General features: G+C 36.4%; 1 protein-coding gene across 1 annotated transcript in view; it reads right to left on the bottom strand.

The window, feature by feature from the left end:
* The window catches only part of LOC150075329 (protein argonaute-2-like), a 384,361-nt gene that overhangs the window by 238,490 nt on the left and 119,779 nt on the right, over positions 1 to 26,092 (bottom strand). Inside the window, exon 5 of the mRNA XM_090388732.1 lies at positions 2,246 to 2,382. Within this exon, the coding sequence (XP_090244858.1) occupies positions 2,246 to 2,382 (137 nt within the window). The remainder of the gene's footprint in view (positions 1 to 2,245; positions 2,383 to 26,092) is intronic.

Here is a 26,092-nt window from a genome sequence, read left to right as displayed (position 1 = left end):
TGTACAAATTGGAGCAGAATGGTATTAAGGGTAAGTTGCTACAATGGATAAAAGGATGGTTAAGTGGGAGAAAACAGAGGGTGGTAATCAATGGGTGCTGTTCTTCGTGGACTAATGTTATTAGTGGAGTCCACAGGGTTCGGTGTTAGGGTCATTGTTGTTTTGTATATTTATCAATGATATTGATGAAGGCATATCAGGCTTAATGTCGAAGTTTGCAGATGATACAAAGGGTTGCAGGGTTGTTAATGACAGTAATGGCAGTGTGCTACTACAACAGGATCTTGATAATTTGGGCAGATGGGCTAAGAAGTGGCAACTGAAGTTTAACCTTGACAAATGCAAAGTACTGTATATGGGAAGAAGTAACCCCAGAGAAACGTACCAACTGTGTGGTACTACACTTAAGGTGGTAGAAAATGAAAAAGACCTGGGAGTAATTGTGCAGTCAGATATGAAGTTTTCTGAGCAATGCAGACAGGCTGCCAGGGCAGGTCATGGGGTTTTGTCAATGATATATAGGAATTTTGCTAGCAGGGAGAAGGAGGTGATTGTCCCTCTGTATAAGGCAATGGTCAGGCCATGCCTTGAGTACTGCGTACAGGTCTAGAGGCCTCATTTTAGGAAGGATGTAGATTTACTTGAGCGTGTACAGAGAAGGGCAACAAGATTGGTGAGGGGGAATGAAGAGAAATCCTCTTACCAAGAGAGGCTTAACTTCTGCAAATTGCAGTGGCTGGAGAGTAGCAGTGATCTGATTGAGGTATATAAGGCCTTGAATGGGTTCAGCACGCTGAATTCTGATGGGATCCTTACACTTGTTCAGATTACGAACCTAAGGGGGCATAAATTCAAATTAAGAAAAGACAGATGTAGAATAGATGTGCGGAAATTTGCCTTTAGCCAGCGGGTGGTTAATTGCTGGAACAAACTTCCATCTGTCATTGTGGAAGTTGACAGGTTAAATAAATTTAAGGAGGGAATGGGGCAATTTTTTTTTATTTTATTTTATTATTATTATTTTTTTTTAATTTATTTATTTTTTTTTTGGCTGAAGCTGCATAATAAGCTCATACAGTTGCTTTCTTGCATCACATGTCACTACCACTACTACCTCTGATAAAAAGCCAAAAGGTATTCTGTATTTTGAAACCTTTATGTCTGTTAATATCTCAGACAATTTCTACTTTACCATTTCAGTTTTAATTTATGTTATACAAGTCTGGTCCATGTACCCATCCACCCCTATCAGTGTTGAAGAAACTTTGGGGACTTGAAGAATTCTGGCTCCTGATGTGGGCCAACTGAACTCCAGTCCAGTAGCAAGTGTATATATTAAAACACAATGGAAATGGCCTCTACACCACTGTCCATAACACCCAACAGGGAGGCACTGGGCTGGCAGATTCTGGATGGCACTCTCAGAAGCACTCCAAGTGTTCTGCTCAAACTTCTGATAGTGCTTGACATTCAGAAGACACCTTCCTAACATCGCTGATGCCCTCAATTCCACCAATATCAACTTTGATATATGGTCCATGGACTGATTACAGAGGTGGCAAGCATAAGTCATTTTGATGACTATACTGTACCCACATATGTCATCAGATTTAATCTTGATCATTCAGTAATGTCATGAAAGGTTAATGCCTAATTATTTCATGAGCATATTAACTTTTGATTCGTTACTGTAGTTAATTTTATTGAATTTAGTGCAATTTATAAAATACTGCCATAGGCACATTATGCAAATTTTTATGTTACTTCATATCCCGGCAAGATTTTTAGGTTACATTCCCCAGGCTGTCTGCAATGGGAATTGTGTACTGTAAATTATTTTGCGATTGAAGAAACATGTTAACTTTGGAATACATTAGTTTGGAAACAACATCCAAAGGAAAGGTACATGCACATAATCAAACTTCAAACCAGTTAATCCCCCCCCCCCACCACCACCACCACACACACTGCAGGTTAATACTTTATTGCTGTGGTCTCCAAAGTATGCAAGGAAAAATTCACTAGAAAAATGTGTAAAGCCAAAACAGAAAACGAATATGCAAAGAACAAGGTAACTATAAAGACTGTCAAACTGGCTTATATACAGTTACTATATCTCAAGATTTCTTACAAAATATCTTGAGGAATAGTAAAATGATTACTCCTAAGAAGCAATCTTTCTCATGGAATCAAGGTGTACTAACAACACACCCACACACACTGCAGCAACACATTCTTTACTTACCATCTATATTAAGCATCATTTTCCACTGGCTTGGCCGAACACTCTGATGAAAACCAAACCATACCTCTCTTCCACCACCCAAAGGATGATAATAACCATCTGGAGATGAGAAAAAAGATCGTCCAACAGGAGTATACCTGAAAAACAATTTTGAATTAAAATTAATTGCCATGCAAATAAATGTAATATATAAATAGGAAAACTTATCTGTTGATCTATCACTTCTCTGCATAGATCTCAGGGAAGTCAGCTACCTAGGAAGTTTCAGAGATATCTAAAACTTTATACATGTGCATGAATGGGGAGAGGAGCTATGAAAACTTCTGCTGGATCACTACTTAATGCAAAGGATCAACAATTCTTTTGATTCGAGTGATCTCCTCTACCATCTGGAGCAGTGGTTACCAAACTTTCTCTTTCTGAAACTCTTTAGTAATAACAGTTTTGTAGTAAACCCTTTGAGTAACAATGCTTTTTTGCATTGAGCTCCTTAAGAAATAATAGTTACTGCAGCAATTAATAGTTACCCTTGTAATAGTTAATATTTTTAAAATAGAATTTATGAATGTATTAAATTTATTAAAAACAAACCTTTGTAACATATACTATATTAATTGTGACATAACGACAGTGAGGTAGTTTTCCTCGGTGATTAATGTTCGCAACTCCAGGTGACTTCCGTTTGCTAGTCCCATGGACCCGGTTGGTCGAGACACTGAGTCTTTTGCAATTACTAATGACCTTCCACAGACTGTTCATTTAGAATCCAGAAAACCAAAAAATCCTAACCACATGGCCAACATGCATGATCTTTTTCTCACAAACAACCCTTCCAAGCACACTGAGTGAAAGGTGCTCTAAGCACCTCAGATCACAACTTGATGATCATCTTTTCTCCACTGGAACCTTTCTCAACCTCATGGTTTGGCATTACAAGACTGAAAAAAAAAAAAAAAAAAAAAAAAAATGGGATGATCTGTAAGATTTGTTTTCTTTTCCTTGGAAGGAGTACTGTTTTAAATCTTCTGATGTTAACATTTTCTCAGATCGTGTCAGTGAAATTATTCTTGTAGATATGGAATCCTTTATTCCAGACTCCACCCTAAAACTTCATCCTTCAACTAAACCTTGATTTTCCAATAAATATGCTAAGGCTGTTCAAGATAAGACTGTTGCATACTGCAACTGGCTTGCAGTATGCAACAGTCTTATCAACAGAAAATGAACCTGGAGATCAAAATCTCCAGGTTCATTTTCTGTCTACACAAAAGCTCAACAATTATAAAGCAATCATTAATCGGTTCAAACTAGATTTTAAACATGATAAAAGTATAAAACTTTCTTCTCGTCCAAATGGTAGTTGAGCATTCTGGTCTCCTGCCAAAGCAATTTTTGCCAATCTCTATTCCCTGATAGAGACTGGCTTGCTGGCATTCTACTTTTCTTCTAACTCTTGTATTGATGACTTGGTAAACCATCTCCTACCATTCCCAGCACACTCCATACAATGCCTCCTGTGGTCTTCCACCAAAAGAATTTTGAATAGTTTTGATGTCAAGAAAGACTCCAGGTCCTGATGGTATTTCTCCACTTATTCTCATAATCTGTGCTCCTGAGCTTATGCCTGTTCTGTGTCACCTTTTTTACACTTTCTTATGTCACAGGTGTTTTCCCTTCTGCTACAAATTTGTTATCCAGCCAATTCCTAAAAATGGTGATAAATCCCTCCAATTCAATTACTTCTTCTCTTTCATAAGTAATGGAGAAATCCATAACTGCCAACTCCTAAACTATTTAGAAACCTTCCATCTGCTCAATGATCGCAGTAGATATTCCATCAGTGTCGATCTATTGGTGATATACTAGCTTATTACCCATCTGTGGACAAATTCAATGGAAACTCAAGCAGTTACTCTTGACAATTTAAAGGCTTTTGATAGTGGTTGGTATAAATGTCTTCTAAATAATCTTCCACCTTATGGTTTGTCGACTGTTTTTTTTGTAATTGTAAATAATCTTCCACCTTATGGTTTGTCGACTGTTTTTTTGTAATTGAGTATCCAGTTTTCTCTCTGACCACTCGTTGCAGATTGTAGATAGCTCTGTCTTTAACTTCTCCACTAATGCTGGTTCCCCAAAGTTCAGTTCTTTCTCCCATTCTTATCCTCCTGTAAATTAAAGGATCCTTCTGGACAAGATCACATACCTCTGTTAGGGATTTCCCTGACTTCTAATCTCTCTTAGCGTAAGCACATCACAAATATTGCTTCCTCTGCATCTAAAAGACTAGATTTTCCCTTTCACTATTGGTGTCACTTTTCTTCCAAACAGCTGCTCACTATGTACGAATCTCAAATCTGCCCTATCATGGAATATTGTTTCCATATCTGCAGAAGACCCCAAAACCTCTTAGGCTTCTAGACCCACATTCAAAAGAGGATAGTTAGGTGAATTAATGATCCATCTCTAACAAAGATTCTCCACTGTCTCAGATGTTCTGTTTATGCTGCATTCCTTTTCTGTAGATACTTCTGTGTGGGCACTGTTCTTCTGAATTGGCTTCTTTAATTCCCACTCTCTCTTCTAAACCAGTCTGAAGATGCGCCACAACCAGTCAACATCTTTTTACTGTCCAACTTCAAACTCAAAGAACCAACTTTTCTTCTTCATTTATTTCTTCAACTGCCATTTTCTGGAACAACCTCCTTTCATACTTATTTCCTGAAAATTACAATCTACAGAAATTCAAGTAATGTCAACAAGTATCTTCTTTTGTCTTATCAACCTTCACCCCATACACAGTATTATAGGTTCTAATACCTCTAGTGCTTGGGGTTTTCATTAAAAAAAAAAAAGTTTAAAATTTATTGTTATCTGTTTATATTTTATATTTAAATAAACAATTAAAATAATTCTTGAAACAAAATGACTGAATTTAGCCATTTAACTAAAATTGAGACTTTGGGCTTGTTTTCAAAGAACATTAGAATTACAGTGGCTTTGAACTACCTATAAGTAATGCAGCAAACAATTTGACTGAATAAATAATTCAGTAATGTTTCTTTTCATTATCAATACCAATAATGGATCATCATAGTTGTTGTTATTAGGAGCATTAGCAACTGAGGCCATATTGCTCCGGTGCGGTGGTTATTCCCTGACCTATCCGCATCCTCCGTATTTGGTCGTGACGGGCTCGAACCCCGGTCTAATCAAGAAGAGTGTGCTACGCACTGCTACTCCTTCCCACATGGCTACGGAGGCGCCAGGGATCATCATCAATATATAGAAATGACTAGCAGGGAAAAGGAGGTGATTGTTCCTCTGTATAAGGCAATGGTCAGGCCATGACTTGAGTACTGCATACAGGTCTGAAGGCCTCATTTTAGGAAGGATGTAGATTTACTTGAGCAGATACAGAGAAGGGCAACAAGACTGGTGAAGGGAATGAAGGGATCCTATTACCAACAGAGAGAGAGGCTTAAGTTCTGCAAATTGCAGTGGCTGGAGACTAGGCACCTGCACGGTGATCTGATTGAGGTGTATAAGGCCTTGAATGGGTTGAGCACGCTGAATTCTTATGGGATCCTTCCACTTGTTCAGATTACGAACCTAAAGGAACAAATTGAAATTAAGAAAAGACAGATGTAGAATAGATGATGTGTGGAAATTTGCCTTTAGCCAGCGGGTGGTTAATTGCTGGAACTTCCATCTGTCGTTGTGGAAGTTGATAGGTTAAATAAATTTAAGAGGAACTGGACAGGCATTTGGAGGGAATGGTGTGATTTTTTTTTTTTTTTTTGGCTGATGCTGCATAAGCTCATACACTTGCTTTCTTGCATCACATGCCATTACTACTACTACTATCAATTAAGTAAAAGACAATTTGGAGAGCATGAAAATTCAGTATATCACACGGAATCCATAAAATAAACGAAACATAGGATTTAGGGCTAAAAAGCCTTAAATCCTATAAATTATTGCAATACTGTAATTTCCATATGCAGTAAATAATTCTATACGTGCAGAATTTTATGTATTTACTGAATGTGTATGGTATATTACTGAATGTGTATAAAAAACATGCTGTCAGTTAGTGCAATGGCATCATTCTTATACATTGTATAAGAATGATGCTATATAAGAATCATGCATATAGAAATGATGCTATTGCACTAACTGATATGATAAAAATAAATTAAGCAAAAGGTATGGGAAACTTTGATCTCTTAGAATGCAGAACATACAGGGAAAAAAAAAAAAAAAAATATATATATATATATATATATATATATATATATAATAAAATATTATTAGTATAACATACAGTAAGTAGCTGTTTATGCATAGAAATAAACTAATGAAAATACAGTGTACCCTGGGAGCGATATACATTGTGAACGAAGGGGGAAAGAAAGGAACCGGAAAAAATAATTGTAACGATTGAAAAGTAAACCAAATGAATTTTTGAAAAAACGACCAAGGTGGAGATAGCATTGCAGTCTTTCATAATTTTTGTGTCTTCATCAGAGGTCATCCACCAAAATCATGAAAAAGACAGCAATGTTCTTACTTCTGTTTCCGACATGCTCTGTGGCAAAGTAGACGTGTGAAAGTCCACGTGTTTGCAATTACATACAGAACATGGATGACCTTACAGAAGTAAGTGGAACGCTATGAAAGTAGAAAAAGCAAAGACAAAGGCAAGGAACATCCGAATGACAAGAACTTACCGCTACAGGCCGGACTGAGAGAAAAGATTGTGTCAGTGGGTTACCAGTGTATTTATGCATGGGTATGCTAGTGGCGCCTAGCGTTAGACAAATTTTGGTGTGTGTTTTTTTGAAATGGAATGAAATGACATGGGCGGTGAAGCTACGCCAGGTTAAGTACATGATGCTCAAACTGCGCAGGTTAGTTAAGAAATATAATAGCTGACAAAGTAGCGATAGAAGTCAGCTAAACTTTGTTAAGGCGAAAAATAGATTGGGTAAAGTTAGAAAATAGAGCCCTGATGTTGTGTTCGGTAAACTAATGGCTCACAGGACATAAGATGTAGAGGCTAGTAAAGTAGAAAGATGATTATGGTAGAAATATGTAGTTGGGCTAGGGTGGTTCTCTATTGTATTATTCTTGATGATTATATATATATATATTTTTTTTTAATTTTTATTTTGATAAAGTATTCAAGTTGATACTACTCTAGTAATATGTATGTTTGAGGATGGAGAGCTAAAAAAATATTTGTCAAGGAAATGCTATTAAAAAAAAATCCAAAATAATATAATTACAGCAGGCCCCCGTTATAACGCGGTTCGCTTTAAGCTGATTCGCTATAACGCTGTTCTTATATTATAACCACTATCTGACTATAACGTTCTTTTAAAGATTGCATTTTTGGCATATTTAATGAAATCGTTTCATTTGATGGAGTCGATAGCTTGAAAATGAATATAAAAAATACAGTTAAAACGGTTCCCACGCAGACTCGAGAAATATTCCCATGCTCGGTGAAATTCTCTCGCGCGCTAATTTAATTGCAGTACAATGGCTTGTTACATAGTTCTGAGATCAACATTTTAAAAAATGATCAAGTGTATTGCTTGTAATATTTGCGTTATATGCATTTATCCGAAGTCTAGTCATCACTCAGTACAGTATTAGACATCGTGCATAACGGACAGTTTACTTGAACATTGTATCGTAATTAATGCAACCAACGCAGTTACATTTTCGAAGAGTTAATAATGGCAGATAAGAATGAAAAATCAACAACGTCTGGGCGCAGTACGAAGACTATAAATGTAAGAAAAATACTACTAAATTTGAAAATTAAATTAGACGTTTTGAAATGAATCGATTCCGGTCAAAGACAAGCGGATGTGTGCCATAATTTAGGACTTGCAAGTTTAACTGTAAGAACAATTAGCGAAAGCGAAACAGAAAACCAAGTTTTTTAGATGCAGAGGAAGCAATATTTGTAATGTGCTTGTGCCAAGAGAGATTAGAAGTCAGGGTAATCCCCAAAAGAGATCGGAGTGTCACTAAAGATAAGCATAGGAGCAGAAGAATCCTTTTTGCGAGATATAAGAAAAGACTGAGTTTTAGAAGAGTTAAAATCAACTAAGTTGTCTTTGCCCCACTGAAGAATTACCTGAAGATCAGCATTTAAGGAATTGATAGCAAATTTTCAAAAAATTGAAGCTGATTGAGCAAGACAAGGTTTTTCAAAATGGAAAGTTGTTGTTATTTGGTTTTTAGGAGCATTAGCAACTAAGGCCATATTGCTCCGAGAATATGCGGTGGTCATTTCCTGACCTTTCCGCATCCTCCGTATTTGGTGGTGACGGGCTCGAACCCCGGTCTAATCAAGAAACGTGTGTTATACACTGATGTTCCTTCCCACCTGGCTACGGAGGCGCCAAAAAAATGGAAAGTGGAATGCAATGTGCTATCATCGGCAAAACTATGGATAGGATTTCCAGTCAATGGAAGAAGGTCATTGATATACAAGAGGAAAAGAGTGGGGGAAAGAACTGAACCTTGGGGGACACCGGCATTAGTGGAGAAGTTAGAAGACAGAGAGCCATCTACCATCACCCTCAGTGAGCGATCAGTGAGAAAACTGGATAACCAATTACTAAAAACAGTTGGCAAACCATAAGATGGAAGCTTGTTTAGAAGACCTTTATGCCAAACACGATCAAAAGCCTTTGAGATGTCAAGAGCAACTACTTGTGTTTCACCGAACCTTTCCATTGAATTAGTCCATAAATGGGTAAAATAAGCCAGAATATCACCAGTGGATCGACACTGATGGAATCCGTACTGGCGATCGTTGATCAGACGGAAGGTTTCAAGGTAGTTTAAGAGTTGGCGGTTAATTGATTTCTGCATTACTTTAGAAAGAATAGAAGTAATTGCAATTGGACGATAATTGGATGGGAGAGATTTGTCACCCTTTTTAGGAACTGGCTGGATATGAGAAAATTTCCAAGCAGAAGGAAAAACACCTTTGGAATAAGAAAGTGAAAAAAGGCGGCAAAGAATAGGAGTAAGTTCAGGAGCACAGGTTTTGAGAACAAGTGGAGAAATATCATCAGGACCTGGAGCTTTCTTAGCATCAAGATTCATCAAAATCCTTCTGATATCCTTTTGACGGAAGACCACAGGAGGCATTGAATGGAGCGTGTTGGGAATGGTAGGAGGTGTTTTACCAAGATCATTAATACATGAGCTGGAAGAAAAATGGGATGCTAGCAGGTCAGCTTTATCCTTGGCTGAAGTGACAACAGAACCATCTGATTTGGACAGAGGAGGGAGCAGAGAAAGGCAAAAGTTGCGGCCAATAGCTTTGGCAAGAGACCAGAATGCTCGGCTACCATTAGGGCAAGAAGCAAGTTTTCTACTCTTAGCCTGTTCAAACTCTAGTTTGGACTGATTAATAACTGCTTTACAATTGTTGCGAGCTTTGGTGTAGGCAAAAAATGAAACTGAAGAATTAGAAACAAGCCAATTACGATATGCAACATTCTTCTCTTGAACAGCCTTAGCACATTTATTGGAAAACCAAGATTTAGATAAAGGACGAGATTTTAAATTGGAGTGTGAGATAAAGGATTCCATTCCTACAAGAATAATTTCACTGACACAATCTGAGTAAACGTTGACATCAGAAGTTTTGAAACAGTAATCCAACCAAGGAAAAGAAGTCTCGCCGGTCATCCCATTTTGCATTCTTGTAATGCCAAACAACACGAGGTTGGGAATAGTCACGAGATAAAGGGTCCATTGGAGAAGAGACGATCACCAAGTTGTGATCTGAAGTGCCTAAAGGACCTCTCACTTCGACCGTGTACTTAGAAGGGTTGTTTGTGAGAAAAAGATCAAGCATATTGGCTGTATGATTAGGATTGTCCGGTATTCTTGTAGGTAAATGAACAATCTTTGCTAGATCATTAGTAATTGCAAAAGCCTCAGCATCTCGACCAGCCGGGTCGGTGTGACTAGAAAACGGAAGCCAGCTGGAGTTGTGAACATTAAAATCACCAAGGAAAATTACCTCACTGTTAGGAAAGTTGGACTGGAGAAAGTCAAGTTGCAAAGAGAGGAAGTCAAAGAGCTCCAAGTGATTAGTGGAGTTGGGAGAACGGTAGACACAACAGATGAATTTGACACAATGAGGTAGAGAGATTTTAAGCCAGAGGAGATCAAAGAGAAGAGATTCCAAATTGCCAAGTCTCTGACAGGGAATATCAGAACGGACATATGCACAAGTACCACCTTTGAGGCGAAAGGAATCATACAGCGAATAATTTGGGCATCTGAGATGAGCAGTACTTGTATCAACCGATAACTGAGATTCTGTCAGAAAAAGTACATGGGGTTTGGCAGACTGCAAGTGGAAATGCACATCGTTCAGATTAGAATTGAGACCACGTATATTTGTGAAATGAATTAGGAAGTGCTTCGGAGGTTTAGATCTTTTCGCAGATAAGCTTTCTCTATTAGTTTGGCAATTCATGGTGTATTCGATAGTAAGAAAAAGTGGGTGGGACATGCTGTATGAAGTAATGAAATTTTTGGATATGGTGTACACGTGGTACGAATATACCCAGATCCTTGACATAACGTGGCCTCGACAATGCTCCCTGCATACACACTACTCGGACTCCATCCAGTCACTATCTGGCAGAGTAGAGGTAGCAAGATTATACACTAGCTGATCCAGAAGCCTCCTAGAGAGTTACCAATAGGTTCGGTCCGTTGTACTAACTGGCGGGCGGCCTGCGAACACCGTTTTAGAGCTGTACCCTCGAAATGTAAGGAATATTGGATCTCGCCACGACGTTCATCATAACCTCAAAAGTCATCAATCATACTGCATGATTTAAGAGATAGGGAAGGGTTGACCGGAACTTAGCTCTAGAGACTAAACATGGGTTCCACCACTTCAAGCCTCCAATAAGCAAAGTGGTGGTATTTCACCGGTTGATGAGTCATCTACCACCTAATACTGCCTGGTAACATAGAGGGGCGGCGTTCCTCCATGTGGTGTGGGCGCCACACCTTGACTCCTGCTTACGTTGGTTCACACCTGGGTGGTCACCCACCATGTATTTGTGCATGGAGGTTATACCCAGGATTACTAACAGTCCCACCATCGTGAAGGTGCAAGCAGAGGATTTGGCTGTCACAGACTGTCCGGACTTCACCGAAATAGGGTCCACTTGACTTGAGTGTCACCTGAATATCAGTTCCATCAGCATTTTAGACTCCCAGGTAGCAAGTACAGCTTGACTGGCATATCTGAGAGAATGTCTGTGACAACCTCAAGGACCAAATTTTGTTTCAAGTTAGTGGTAGCCTGCAGTTAGAATATTTATCAGGGAGCAGAAACAAGTCACAGACTTTACATGCTCATGAATCCCAATACACCTGTCAAGCAAGCAAAATGGCAGACGTCATGCCACTAAATCAAACCGAAGGTAAAGTTGTGCTCCCTTTTCACCAAAAAAAAAAAAGAGCAGCATTATTTTGAAACTCACTGGGCATCTGTAAGAAACAATTATCCCAGCAATTTGAAAAGGAGGGCTGTGTAAAAGAATGAAAAGAACCCCATGTGGCCATTGTTAGTTCTCCAGAAAATGTTTAAGCCACCCAAGTTACAGGGCAGCATATTCGAGAAAAGCAGTTAGAGGACTTGAAATATCTTAGTTTTGTTCCACCAATGCTTCCATACACGATTACAGTGCAGCATAAACTTTCCAAAAATAATAAGCAGGCTTCAATCTAACACATGAGCAGAGGGAAGAAATGCAGTGTTACGCAACACTTGGTTTTTGGATGAAGCTTATTTTCATTTGGATCAGACTGAATAAGCTGGGTGTATAGTTTTGGGCAATGGAACCTCCAACCAGCTTCACAAGGAAAACAACCATGAAGGGAAAGTGACCATGTCTGTAGTCCGATCAAGTCATATGGACCATTCTTCAATGAAGCAGCTAACTCACAATGCTCATGACAACTCTGTCCCTATGTACACCTCATGGTTTATGCCAAGGGTGTCAAACTGGCAGCCCACAATGCCCAAAAATAAAATGTTAAAGTAAACAATTAAAAAGTACCTATTTATAATTCTAGAATATAAGGATTAAAAAACCTCTGTAATAAATATAAAAATATCATTTTAATTGACAATAATTAAAAAATAAAAGACTGGATTGATGGAGCCTTGATTAGAAAGAACTAAAAATATAAATAGTAATTTCAAATGAATGAAAATTGAAATTATTATCTTTAAATAACATTGTAACTTTTTGGTTTATTTCTTTAAAAATAAAAGAGTTACATTTTATTTTTTAAATGGAGAAATCTTAATCTAAATTTCTTTTACATTTAAACTAATATTACAATATTGCAAGTGCAACGTTTTTTTATAATTTTATTGAAAAGATACTTCATTCGTACTAGTTTCTTTGTCGGGATCTGGTGTTGTGTTTGCTATCTATAATTTAACAAATACCTAAGTAATCATTTTTATAATTTTAATTTCAACTATAGAATTTATATAGGAAATGTCGCTTTCAACACCAGTCAAGAAAAGAAAAATTGATAATGAGGAAAGAAAATTCCAAGAAAAGTGGGAGCTGAACTATTTTTGTATGGAAGTGAACAGTAAAATTACATGCTTAATTTGTAAGGAAAATATTAGTGTTGCTAAAGAATACAACATTAAGCGGCATTATAACTCTAATCATAAGGAACAATATTCGGGCTTCAAAGGAAAAATAAGAGAAGAAAAATTAAAAACAATGAAGAAAACACTTCATAGTCAACAACAAGTATTTACAAAATTCATGAAAACTAATGAATCAGTAGTAAGAGCAAGTTACGAAATAAGCTATTTGTTAGCAAAACGTTCAAAATCGTTCACGGATGGTTCGTTAATTAAAGAATGTATGATAAAAGCACACTGAAATCGTCTGTCCTGAAAAAGTGCAATCATTTCGCGATATTTCATTATCAAGAAATACAGTGGTAGAGAGAATTAGCGAAATGGCAGATAATATCAGTTCACAACTACAGGATATATCTACAGAAGTCTTGTTCTTTTCAAATGCGACTGATGAAAGTACAGATATACGAGATGTTGCTCAAGTTGCTGTATTTTTTCATGGTTGCGATAATAACATGAGGATCACCGAAGAATTGCTGAAGTTATCCCTCTTCTTGGAACTACAACTGGCGAAGTTATTTTTGCTGCTGTGTGGAGCATTTTAGAAAAGTGTAAGCTTCCACTTGACAGACTTGTCTGTCAAGTGGAAGCGTACACTTTTCTAAAATGACAGGTGAAAATGGAGGATTTCTGTCAAAATTTATTAGAAAATTACAAGCTGAGTACCCAGATAAACCAAAAACCATGGCTTTCCACTGCCTTATTCATCAATAAGTTCTGTGTTTAAAAATATTAAAAATAAACGATGTATTGAAAACAGCAACAAAAACAATCAACTTTATTCGAGCGAGAGCACTCAACCATCGGCAATTTACTTCTCTTCTTAAAGATTTAGAATCTGAGTTTGACAATCTTCCTTATTATACAGAAGTTCGATGGTTATACAGAAGTTCACAAAGTTTTAAAGAGATTTTATATGCTTTTGGAGGAAATAACAGTTTTTCTTAAATGAAAATGTATCAGTTATAAAAAAATCCTTTGTGGATTAAGGATTTGGCATATTTAATTGATATTACAAGCCACCTCAATAATCTTAACATTTCATTGCAAGGTAAAAATAAGTTAATAACGAACATTTACGACGCAATAGCAAGCTTTGTACAAAAACTAACATTTAAAAATCATTAAAAAAAAGACGTTTTGACCCATTTTCCTACTTGTGAGCAGTTAAAAACACAAAATCAAAATTTCTCTTTCTCACAATATTGTGACAAAATTGAGGAAATCAAAAACTAATTTGATAAGTGTTTTAATGATTTTAAAGAGTTAGAAGATATGTTTTCTCTTTTTGTTGGACCTTTTTCATTTGAAATCGAAAAGCTCCCACTTTGATTCAACTGGAATTAATTGATTTCCAAAATGATTCATTTTTGAAAGACAAATGTCGAGAAGTAGGAATTCCAAAAATATATTCTTACTTAGGTGAAAAATACCCGGAAATTAAAAAGTTTGCTGCGCAAATTATGTGCTACTTTGGGAGTACATACATAATTATTTTCATGTATGAAATTAAATAAAACAGCATATAGATCGAGATTGACAGATAAGCATCTTTCCGACATACTGAAAATTGTATGTTCCCAGTCTTTGACTCCTGATGTTGAAAAACTAGTAGGGGGTAAATGCTGGCAGGTTTCCGGGAAAACAAATTAATCATTTTCATAAATATATTGAATATTTAATTTTTAAATAAAAATAATAATATAACAATTATATATACTAAAACCAAAGGAGTGTGTAAGGCAGCCAAAGTAACACACCTCTATTAGTTACAATTTATTAGGAAACATTTCGGAAATTGTTACTGTTACAAAATCCATCTTCAGTCTTTGTAGCAATTTCCAAAACGTTTCCTAATAAATTGTAACTAATAGAAGTGTGTTACTTTGGCTGCCTTGCGCTCCTTTGGTTACCAGTTCATCAACAGCCACTTTACTCCCATTTCTTCACTATACATACTAAATTACTTGTATTCTGTAGATCTGAATAAAAATTTAAATGTTAATTACATATGAGTTTTAATTATCCTGATTATGCTACTGAATTCTGAATCAATATATAATATTTAAGAAAATTTTATGCGGCCCGCGAAAATCATACCATCACACAAAATGGCCCGCGACAGAAATGAGTTTGACACCTGGTTTATGCAATATGATGTCACACCACATACAGCAAATACTGTGTTGGATATTTTGTAAACGTTTTATTTTTTCCCCTCTCTCCAGCCCATCCATATTGTCATACTGTTATTTTGATCATCACAAATGCAGGTCACCTCTGAGTTTTTCTTGTTTAAGTTTCTTGAAAGAAGTCATTCAGAATGCAACCTATTACACTTGACTGTTCAGAGCCATGATTGCTTGGCTGTGTTGATAAATGATGAAGATGTGTTGTTACAATTATATTGGTATGCCTTCAGCACTTGTTCATCAAGATGGAGGACATTTAAAATGTGGGTAAAATAAGAATGTTTTACAAGAATAATCTGAGCATGAACATTCATAATAATTAAGGGAAATTGGTTTTTTTTTTTGTGCTACCCTATAGAAAACTTGTCATCTATAACTTGCTTTGATGGAATATTTCCATGTCATCCAATACCCAGGGACAGCCAATCCATATAGATAAACCAAGCAGTTGTCTAGAGCACCAAAAACCTCAGCTTATATTTGAGTTTGGGGTGAGGGGGCAAATGTAAATTCTTAGCAGCTATCCTAGGGTTGCTTTTGAATCACACACACCCAAGCCATATTTTGTCAGATTAAAGTTTTACAATTTGGGTTCCTTTGTTTTCCCATCTAGTATTGATGCACTTTGATTATTTTACTTATAAAACAATTTTTTCCCCCTCTGGGAAACTAAAGTAAAAATACTGTCAGTAGTAACTTTCCATTCCTTTAAAATGAACTCCATCACGTTCAAACTACAGAACTTGACAGCATATGATTTGTTATTCATTAAATTTTTTCCAAATATGGAAATGAAATCTACATTGGTGCTATACTGGCATCTACCTTATGTCAGAAACAGTTGTTCAGCAACTGATATTGTTTCTTTTTGAGCATAATACACATTCTAGAATTACATATTAATTTATTACAAATTTCAGATGTCAGAATAAATTTATCACCTTAAAAACTTCTCAAATATAATCAAACTTAAGTTTTTGAAGTGGACATTTACTGTTTACCCGGGATCTATAAGCACAAAGGACTTGGTGAGCAGAGTACAAGTGTTTACTATTTTTCAGTAACAGTCTCATAAACAACTCATTGCACAAATCAAAAAAATCTAGGGTAGTGTGTTGGCTGACTTGGCAGAGATGTCCCCAGGAAATTCAATACTTTTGTTTTATATTTAATTTTTGTTCAAAGGCTTTTTATCTCAATTTTAAGTAAAAATTCTGTTTCAATTATAATTTTTATTAATGTGAAAAGGATTTGTTTCGATTATAATTATTATTTATCTGTTAATTACTTTATTTAAAGAAACATTAATATTTGCATAAGTTTGAAAATGCATGTGACTAATTAGATTCACATTTTTATTTTGATTGTGACAGGTTTTTTCCTTTATTTTAAGAAAAATTAAAGTTTTGTTTCATTGAAAACCACTTATAAAAAGATAAAACATTCGTAAAATTTTCCATCAAAAAATCACATTTAATAAATGTATTGAAATCCATTACCAAGAGATCAAACATCATGAAAATATCTAGAGTCCACACAATCTGCACTTAAACCTGATGACTAAAGGACAGCATACATCAACAGAATTTAAAAAAAAAAAAAACTTTTTTGGGAAATAAAAAACAAAGTTGGATACCTGTCAAGCACCATGCAAGAATTTTTATAACAATCTGTGGCGTGATCACTGCCAGGTTAAAAACTAAAATGATAAATAACTGTTCGCAAATCAATGACATGGACAATTCATTGTCCATGTCATTGAATAATAATAGGAAATATTGTTTATTAGTGTATTAAAACTCCTTTGGAATTTTCTTCTCACCCATGACTTTCCTAACAATATTTTATAGTTAGTAGAGTAATAACTGCACTTGTGGCAGTGCATTACCTCTTTACTGAAACAGAACTCCTATTATTAAGAAGTACATCTCTAAATCATAAATGTCCTTAATTGAGAATGGGAGTTATGTTATTTTTGGTTTTTAGGAGCATTAGCAACTAAGGCCATATTGCTCCGGGGATATGCGGTGGTCATTCCCTGACCTTTCCGCGTCCTCCGTATTTGGTAGTCACAGGCTCAAACTCCGGTCTAATCAAGAAGTGTGTGCTACGCACTGTTGCTCCTGCCCACCTGGCTACGGAGGCGCAGGAAAATGGGAGTAAGATGCATGTAAAATTCTTGCTGATACCAAAGGAATGAGAAAATGAAGCTTGGAAAAGTCAGGCAAGATAGTACCTTCCTATGTCAACTTAAAATTTTAAAACGATAATAATTTTAAGGAAATAAAATAAAATCTGTCTATACAAAAAATACACTGAAAGGCTGGAAGAAATTTCTGAAGTGAAAAACTCCAAAATGCTAACAAGACAATACAACTCCTGTACTAGTTTAAAATTATCACAAGCTGAAATGGTAAAATTTATAGGAAGAAGAATGGAAGCTTAACATCATATATAAAATAGATATGGAAATAAATATCTGAAAAAAAAGTAGAATGAGAAATGTGGCTACTAACACTCCATCTCTTTAGGAGAACTAAATGGGCAAAGGAAGAATGTAGTGTTTGGATAATTCTTCAACACAACAAAAGGCTGAAATGAGTGGTTATAGTTCCCAAAAGCTTCCATCCCACTTCAATTAGGCAGACCATTTTATTTTGCCTTTAAATTCACCATTTAAAGTACAAATTACCAGAAGAAATTTCAAAAGTGAAAAACTCAAAAATGCCAGTGAGATTGTAATATATCTCCTGTACTAACTTAACATGTTTGCTGTTTCCTAAACACAAATATGGAAGCTTTCGATTTAATCCACTTGGATAGGGGGGGGAACAACAGGTGACCCCCGCTTAACGCTGATAATTCATTCCGGAAAAACAGAGCGGCAAGTGAATCCGCGCTAAGTGAGCGCCGCATTCCCATAATGTAACATATGTATTTGTGAGTTGCTGTCGGTGCCATAGGATATTTCCTAATCAATAATAAAAAGTAGTCAAAAGATGCACAAATGTCCGTCAAAATATTTAATATTCAAATATTTGTACATATAAAATATTCTGCATTACGTACGTATATAATCATGTGGTAAACTTACATATCAAAATTAAACTACTTACGTATCAAAATTCCAATTAAAATCATGAATTTAATTGATCTAAATTGATTTAATTTAAATGAATTTAATCATAAAAAATGTGTCGATTTTGGGTTGTACTTTGTCCCCCTTCCTGGTAAACTAAAACGGGTTTTAATTTAAAATCCCTAGCAGCATTACCACCCAACAGTAAAGTCAACCAATCCTTCGCCGCTTTGAAACCTGGCATGTTTTTTATCTTCTTTCAAATATGAAACTTCTTTTAGGCATTCATTTCCAAAAAAGTCCTGCTTCATCTATGTTAAAAACTTGTTGAGAAGTATAACACATAATATCCCTCTTCAATAACTTTAACAAGTTCTTTTTTGAAAGTTTCAGCTCTTTGATTTGTACTTGCGGCTTCTCCCTGAATTTTAAATCTATTTAACCAACCCTTACTAGTTCCGCATTTTTTTTTTTTTTTTTAGGCGAGTTTTCTTCAGATCATCATATAGGCTAATCTCTCTTTCTTTTCTTTTATTTATTTATTTTTATAACATTTAACTGCCTACCGGGCTAGCCAGGTGGTTTCAGTGCCTGCCTGGCAACCCAAAGGTCGTGGGTTCGAATCCCGCCTCGGGCTTGGATATCACGATGGTGCCGCACCTCCGGTTATGGAAGAAGGAAAAAATGGTTCCTTTGTGTATTGCTCACATCATATGAAATAAATAAATAAATAAATAATATTTAACTTAACTGAATTCAGCACTGGATATTTTCTTCAATAAAATTAGTTAAAGTCTCTCCATTTCAATCCTAACAGCTAGCCCAGTCCTAGTTGCTTGCAGTGGAACAGCTGTTTTTTCTGCTGCTAAAATTTTTTTTTTTTTTTTATAATTGTTCTTACAGTTAAACTTGCCATTCCTAAATTATGGCACACATCTGCTTGTCTTTGACCGGAATCGATTCACTTCAAAACGTCTAATTTAATTTTCAAATGAAGTCTTTTTCTTACATTTATAGTCTTCATAATGCATCCAGATGTTGTTGCTTTTTCATTCTTATATGCCATTATTAATTCTTCAAAAATGTAACTGCGTTGGTTGCATTAATTACGATACAATGTTCAAGTAAACTGTCCGTTACGCACGATGTCTAATACTGTATTGAGTGATGACTAGACTTCGGATAAATGCATATAACACAAATATTACAAACGATATACTTGATCATTTTTTAAAATGTTGATCTCGGAACTATGTAACAAGTCATTGTACTGCAATTAAATTAGCGCGCGAGAGAATTTCACTGAGCGTGGGAAAATTTTAATGCTGTTTTCGTCAACATACAACATATGAGGTGTAGCGTGCATACTTCACAGCTCGCAATCTGTGATGGTCTGAAAGGAGCTCATGCAGCTAATCTCATAAGTAAGTTGTGCCAGGCTGCTGTAGCTGCTTGATCTCCCAAGATTGATGCTATTCTGAAGAGGTGCTGCGGAAAAGGAGCTCTAATTGATCAAGCTACTAGATGGGGCAGTGTTTATTTAATGATCAAACGTCTTTTGGAATTAAAGCCTCTATTTATTGATATGGCAAATCCTGAAATAACTTTATCTGATCATGAATGGGAAGAAGTTGAGCAGCTTGAAAGATTACTTCGCCACCCTTATAATGCGACTTTAAAGTTCCAAGAGTCTTACTTAATACCTGGATCATTCTACAAAGAATGGAAAAGTCTAACTTCAAGTTTTCCCAAATTGGTGGTCTCATTGCTGATGGAATCAAACGGTCTATGGAGTGCAGAGAAACTAATTTAATAGAAAATGATATCTTATTAGCAGCAATTTATGTTGATCCAAATTACAGAATTTTGCTATCAGAGGATCAGGTAGCCAGAGGAAAAGCTGCACTACTTGATTTAAGTGAAAAAATAACAGGATTAAAGCAAGAAGATTATGTGGCCTCCCCTGAGCTTGACACATCACCTTCTTCTAGTTCAGAATTTTATGAATGTGATTTTGAAAAACAGCTTGATCACCAAGAAAAAATAAAAACGAGATGCACTCAAGCTAGTAATACAAATACCAACAAAGGAGAAGCTGCAGCGCTGGAAGCAACCAGTTACGAGAAGTTCCGCTTTGATTTCTATCAAAGCGGAACTTCTCGTAACTTTAGTGGAGAAAGTAGGTCGTACATCAAAGTTACAGGTGATAGATGCAATAAAAACATATCCACTAATAGTTCAAGATGCAGCCTTTTGCGTTACTGCTCTACTACCTACCCAAGTCAGTGTTGAAAGGCTGTTTTCAGCACTCAAAATAATAAAAATCTGATTTACTTGCTTCGATGAAAGAATATTTGATTGAGTCCATACTGTTTTTGAGAATTAACTCAATCTAAAAGACAATGTATAGTTTAGTTTTTTGCTCTTTTTGTATTAAATAAAATTAAAAATTAGCGTATTAGTGCATTGTATTGAATAAATAATGTTTGTATCAAATATATATTGTGTAATTTCAAATTTGCATTAAATAAAAAAAATATAGCTACAGCCATTTGAATTCTGAATAGTATAATCATAATGTAATCAGAATTCCAAAAGGTAGCCTGATGAGTCATGCAGCAATGACAAAATATTTTTTATTGAGGAGTATAATAGGAGTAAGAGTAGGAGTAAAATTAAGAAAAAATATCTTACTCCAGAGTAGGACAAGGAGTAACCCCAAAATCACCACTATTCCCCAGCCCTGGTCATACCTCAGAAATAGTGGCACTACAGTGTTGGATTGGAATGGCAAAGTCAGATTTGAACCCTACTGAAAATTGCTGGTACATAATGTAGTCTAAAATTGCTCAAAAGAAGCCAACAAGTAAGATTCAGCTGCAGGAAAGCATTGTAAAGGTGTGGTACCATGAAATTGGGCAACCATATATCCAGAAGTTGATTAACTTTATGCCAGATCGTTGCAAGGCTGTAATTGCAGCTTGAGGAGGAAAAACAAAATATTGAGGACATATTTTGCTGATTTACAGTACATAATACTATTATGTTAACTTGTCATTATTTCTCATATTTCCATTAATTATGCATTTTACCCTTTGGGAAGATATTTATGGCAATTAAGTATATCAGGCAGAATTTTTTTATTGGATTTCATTCACAGAGATATATATCCCATCTAACAAATGAATTCTGAACATTTCTGCAACCACAATGCAGCATAAAACACATTATTTACAAAATTCACAAGTGATTTTTTCTCCCTCCCCCACCACTGTACAATATATTCAATATTATTAATATCAATGATATTGATGAAGGTATATCAGGCTTAATGTCGAAGTTTGCAGATGATACAAAGGTTGGCAGGGTTGTTAATGACAGTAATGGCAGTGTGCTACTGCAACAGGATCTAGATAGATGGGCAGATGGGCTAAGAAGTGGCAACTGAAATTTAACCTTGACAAATGCAAAGTACTGCATATGGGTAGAAGTAACCCCAGAGAAACGTACCAACTGTGTGGTACTGCACTTAAGGTGGTAGAAAATGAAATGAAAAAGACCTGGGAGTAATTGTGCAGTCAGATATGAAGTTTTCTGAGCAATGCAGACAGGCTGCCAGGGCAGGTCATGGGGTTTTGTCAATGATATATAGGAATTTTGCTAGCAGGGAGAAGGAGGTGATTGTCCCTCTGTATAAGGCAATGGTCAGGCCACGCCTTGAGTACTGCGTACAGGTCTGGAGGCCTCATTTTAGGAAGGATGTAGATTTACTTGAGTGTGTACAGAGAAGGGCAACAAGATTGGTGAGGGGAATGAAGGGATCCTCTTACCAAGAGAGGCTTAAGTTCTGCAAATTGCAGTGGCTGGAGACTAGGTACCTGCGCGGTGATCTGATTGAGGTATATAAGGCCTTGAATGGGTTGAGCATGCTCAATGCTGATGCGATTCTTCCTCTTGCTCAGAATAATCACCTGAGAGGGCATAAATTCAAATTGAGGAAAGACAGATGTAGGATAGATGTGCGGAAATTTGCCTTTAGCCAGCGGGTGGTTGGTAGGTGGAACAGACTTCCATCCCTTGTCATGGAAGTTGATAGCCTAAATAAGTTTAAGGCTCGGCTGGACAGGTATTTCGAACGAACAGAGGGGTGAAGTGGAAGTGGTTATTTTTTATTTATTTATTTTACTTTAATTTTTTTGGCTGATGCTGCATAAGCTTGCTTTCTTGCATCAAATGCCTCTACTAATTCTAATGCTAACAGTATGTCTATGAGACAGTGAGTGTAGACACACTGTTAGAGATGAGTCATTAATTAACCTAACTGCCCTCTTCTGAATGGAATTTAGAAGCCTGAGAGATATTTTGGGGGCACTGCCCCAGATGTGGAAACAATATTCCATGGTAGGGCAGATTTGCGAATTGTACAGAGTGAACAGCTGCTTAGAAAAAAAGTAACGCCGAGATCAAAAGAGAAAACAAAGTTTTTTTGATGCAGAGGAAGCAATATTTGTAATGTGCTTGTGCCAAGAGAGATTAGAAGTCAGGGTAATCCCCAAAAGAGAGATATCAACTTGCTGTTATCATTATTGTTATTATTTGGTTTTTAGGAGCATTAGCAACTAAGGCCATATTGCTCCGGGAATATGCTGTGGTCATTCCCTGACCTTTCCGCATCCTCCGTATTTGGTGGTGACGGGCTCGAACCCCGGTCTAATCAAGAAGCGTGTGCTACGCACTGCTGCTCCTTCCCACCTGGCTACGGAGGCGTGTCACCATGCAACACTAGGTAGGAGATGACTCATCATCTGGTGCAATACCACTACTTGTTTTATTGGAGGTCTCGAGTGGCAAAATGCATGTTTAGCTTCTAGAGCAGCGTTTCCCAAACTTTAGTCATGGAACACTTTATCTCACATTGTATTTACAGAATACATATTTATGGAACACAAGTTCAGCAGAAGCCAAAGAACTGTTTGCTAATATTTTATTACATACGATGCACTGTGTATCAGGAGCATCTTTATTTCCAGCGCATGTAAAGCCAAAATTTAAATAACTGTCATCATACTTTCGTTTTGGTCTCTTATTAGTTGGTTCCTGTTTTTTCACTTCGGATTTTTTGGGAACAAAAGGCTGCGATTGTTCATCCTCACTTTGAAGTGTGACAATATTGTGTTCGGTTTCATTGATCACAGTTACAATATTAGAAATACTTGCTTCTCGTTTTAAAGTTCCTTTTTTCAACCACAAATCCATGGGTCATTTACTTCAATATTTCGAAATACTGAAAATTATCAAAAAAAAAAAAAAAAAAAAATTACAAGGAAGTGAGTTTAGTTATATCTGTTTGCTTCCCCCCTCTCCTTCAACTTGTGTACTCAAGGCTAAATCTCATACGAATGGCATATTATATCACTACATTGCTACTTTTTCGCAGCTGTCATTACTTCTACATACACTTGTCTACAAAGCCCACCAAAATATAGTGTTCCACGGTATATTTGATTGTTAGTCTATGCTAGTATATTAATCACAGAAAAAAAATAATGTTAAAATTATGATACAAAAGTGGTGAAGGCTACAATATGCAAAATTTTATTATTATTTTTTAATTATTAATAATCATTTTTCATGGAACACTTGTTCACATCTCACGGAACACTAGTGTTCCACAGAACAGTTTGGGAAACGCTGCTCTAGAGCAAAGCCCCAGCAATCTTTCCATCATGCTATAGGATTATTCCCTTTTGAGGTTATGTTGAGTATCACAGCAAGATCCAGTATTCCTTACAATGTGGGTAAGCTCTAAAACTGTTTTCACATGCCAGCCAGTCAGTCCAGCCTAAATTTAATAGCAACTCTTTAGCAATATTCCACATCAGCTAGTAATAGTGGCACATGATGCAGGAAAGCAAGCGTATGAGCTTATGTAGCATCAGTCAAAAAAAAATTCACAAAACCATTCCCTCTAAATGTTTGTCCAGTTCCTCCTTAAAGTTATTTAACCTATCAACTTCCACAATGACAGATGGAAGATTGTTCCAGCAATTAACCACCCGCTGGCTAAATGCAAATTTCCGCTCAATTTGAATTTATGTCCCCTTGGGTTCGTAATCAGAATTCAGCATGATCAACCCATTCAAGGCCTTATACACCTCGATCAGATCACCTAGTCTCCAGCCGCTGCAATTTGCAGAACTTAAGCCTCTCTTGGTAAGAGGATCCTTTCATTCCCTTAACCAATCTTGTTGCCCTTCTCTGTACACTTTCAAGCAAATCTACATCCTTCCTAAAATTTACAAATCTACATCCTTCCAGACCTGTAACACAGTACTCAAGGCATGGCCTGACCATTGCCTTATACAGAGGGACAATCACCTCCCTTTCCCCTGCTAGCAAAATTTCTGTATATCATTGACAAAACCACATGACCTGCTCTTGCAGCCTGTCTGCATTGTTCAGAAAACTTCATATCTGACTGCACAATTACTCACAGGTCTTTTTCATTTTCTATCATCCTAAGTGTAGTACCACATTTAGGGTGACTGAAGGGAGTTAGAGTAGTCTGTAAACATGGGCATTGTCAAGTCCAAATTATTTCAAGTAGCTGGGTATATTCTTGCTCTGTGTATGCCATATCCAAAAATTTTGTTAATTCAAATATCCCCTATACTTTTATTTCATTTGACTATTATATACTTGATATCATCAAGCATATTTGTGTAAATTTGTCTTTAGCCAGCAGGCAGTTGATTGCTGGAACAAAACTTCCAGCTGTTGTTGTGGAAGTTGATAACATAAATAAATTCAAGGAAGAACTTGACAAACTTTTAGTATTAGTATTAGTAATGGCCGCATGGTGCAAGAAAGCCTATGGCTTATGCTGCACCAGCCAAAAAAAAAAAAAAAAATCCAAACAAAACAATGATAAAAACAAAAAAAATAAAAATAAAAAAATAATTAATAATAATTAATTAAAAAAAAAAAAAGGAAATTAAACCTATCATCATATACGCTTCCCTTACCCAAAAGTACTATCCAGATGACCTTTGAATTTCCCCAAACTGTCGGCCTCTACCACCCATGAAGGCAACTTATTCCAGTAATTTATAACTCGCTGGCTAAAATAAAACTTCCTGCAGTCCAATCTAAACATTTTCCCCCCTGTAACTTGAATTTATGTCCCCTAGTTCTAGCATCATTTATAATCTTGAAAATTTCGTCCTCATTCATTTTACTGATGCCTCTCAGAGCCTTAAACACCTCAATCAAATCTCCTCTAAGGTGTCTAGTTTCCAAACTCTGCAACCCACATATTCGGAGTCTTTCTTCATAAGGATGCCCTTTTGCCGAACTCACCAGGCGAGTTACCCGTCTTTGCACCCTTTCAAGAAGCTCGGTGTCTTTCTTTAGGTGCGGTCTCCATACTTGAACACAGTATTCAAAGTGTGGTCAAACATAACCCTTATATAATGGGATTATCACGTCCCTATCTCTACTTGCAAAAGTTCAATAGATCATCGATAGGACACCACAGGCCTTCCTTGCAACCTGTTTACAATGCTCAGAGAATTTCATGTCTGACCGTATCGTAACACCCAAGTCCCTTTCCTCCAGTACTGGGTTTAGTTGAACTCCACCAAGTGAATAAGTCATTTTGGGATTACTGTTTCCCAGGTGTAATACCTTACACTTTTTTGGAATAAAGCAATCATCCTTTCCTTTTGGAGCAAAAGGATGGGTGAACTGGGAAATTTTTTTTTTCTTGGCTGATGCTGCATAAGCTTGCTTTCTTACATCATATGCGTCTAGGAATGGTAATTAGCGGAGTTCCCCAG

The sequence above is a fragment of the Mastigoproctus giganteus genome, chromosome 14 (assembly GCF_048544385.1).
Source record: "Mastigoproctus giganteus isolate SK-2022 chromosome 14, ASM4854438v1, whole genome shotgun sequence".
NCBI lineage: Eukaryota > Metazoa > Arthropoda > Arachnida > Uropygi > Thelyphonidae > Mastigoproctus > Mastigoproctus giganteus.
This window is presented reverse-complemented; position numbering and strand designations above follow the sequence as displayed.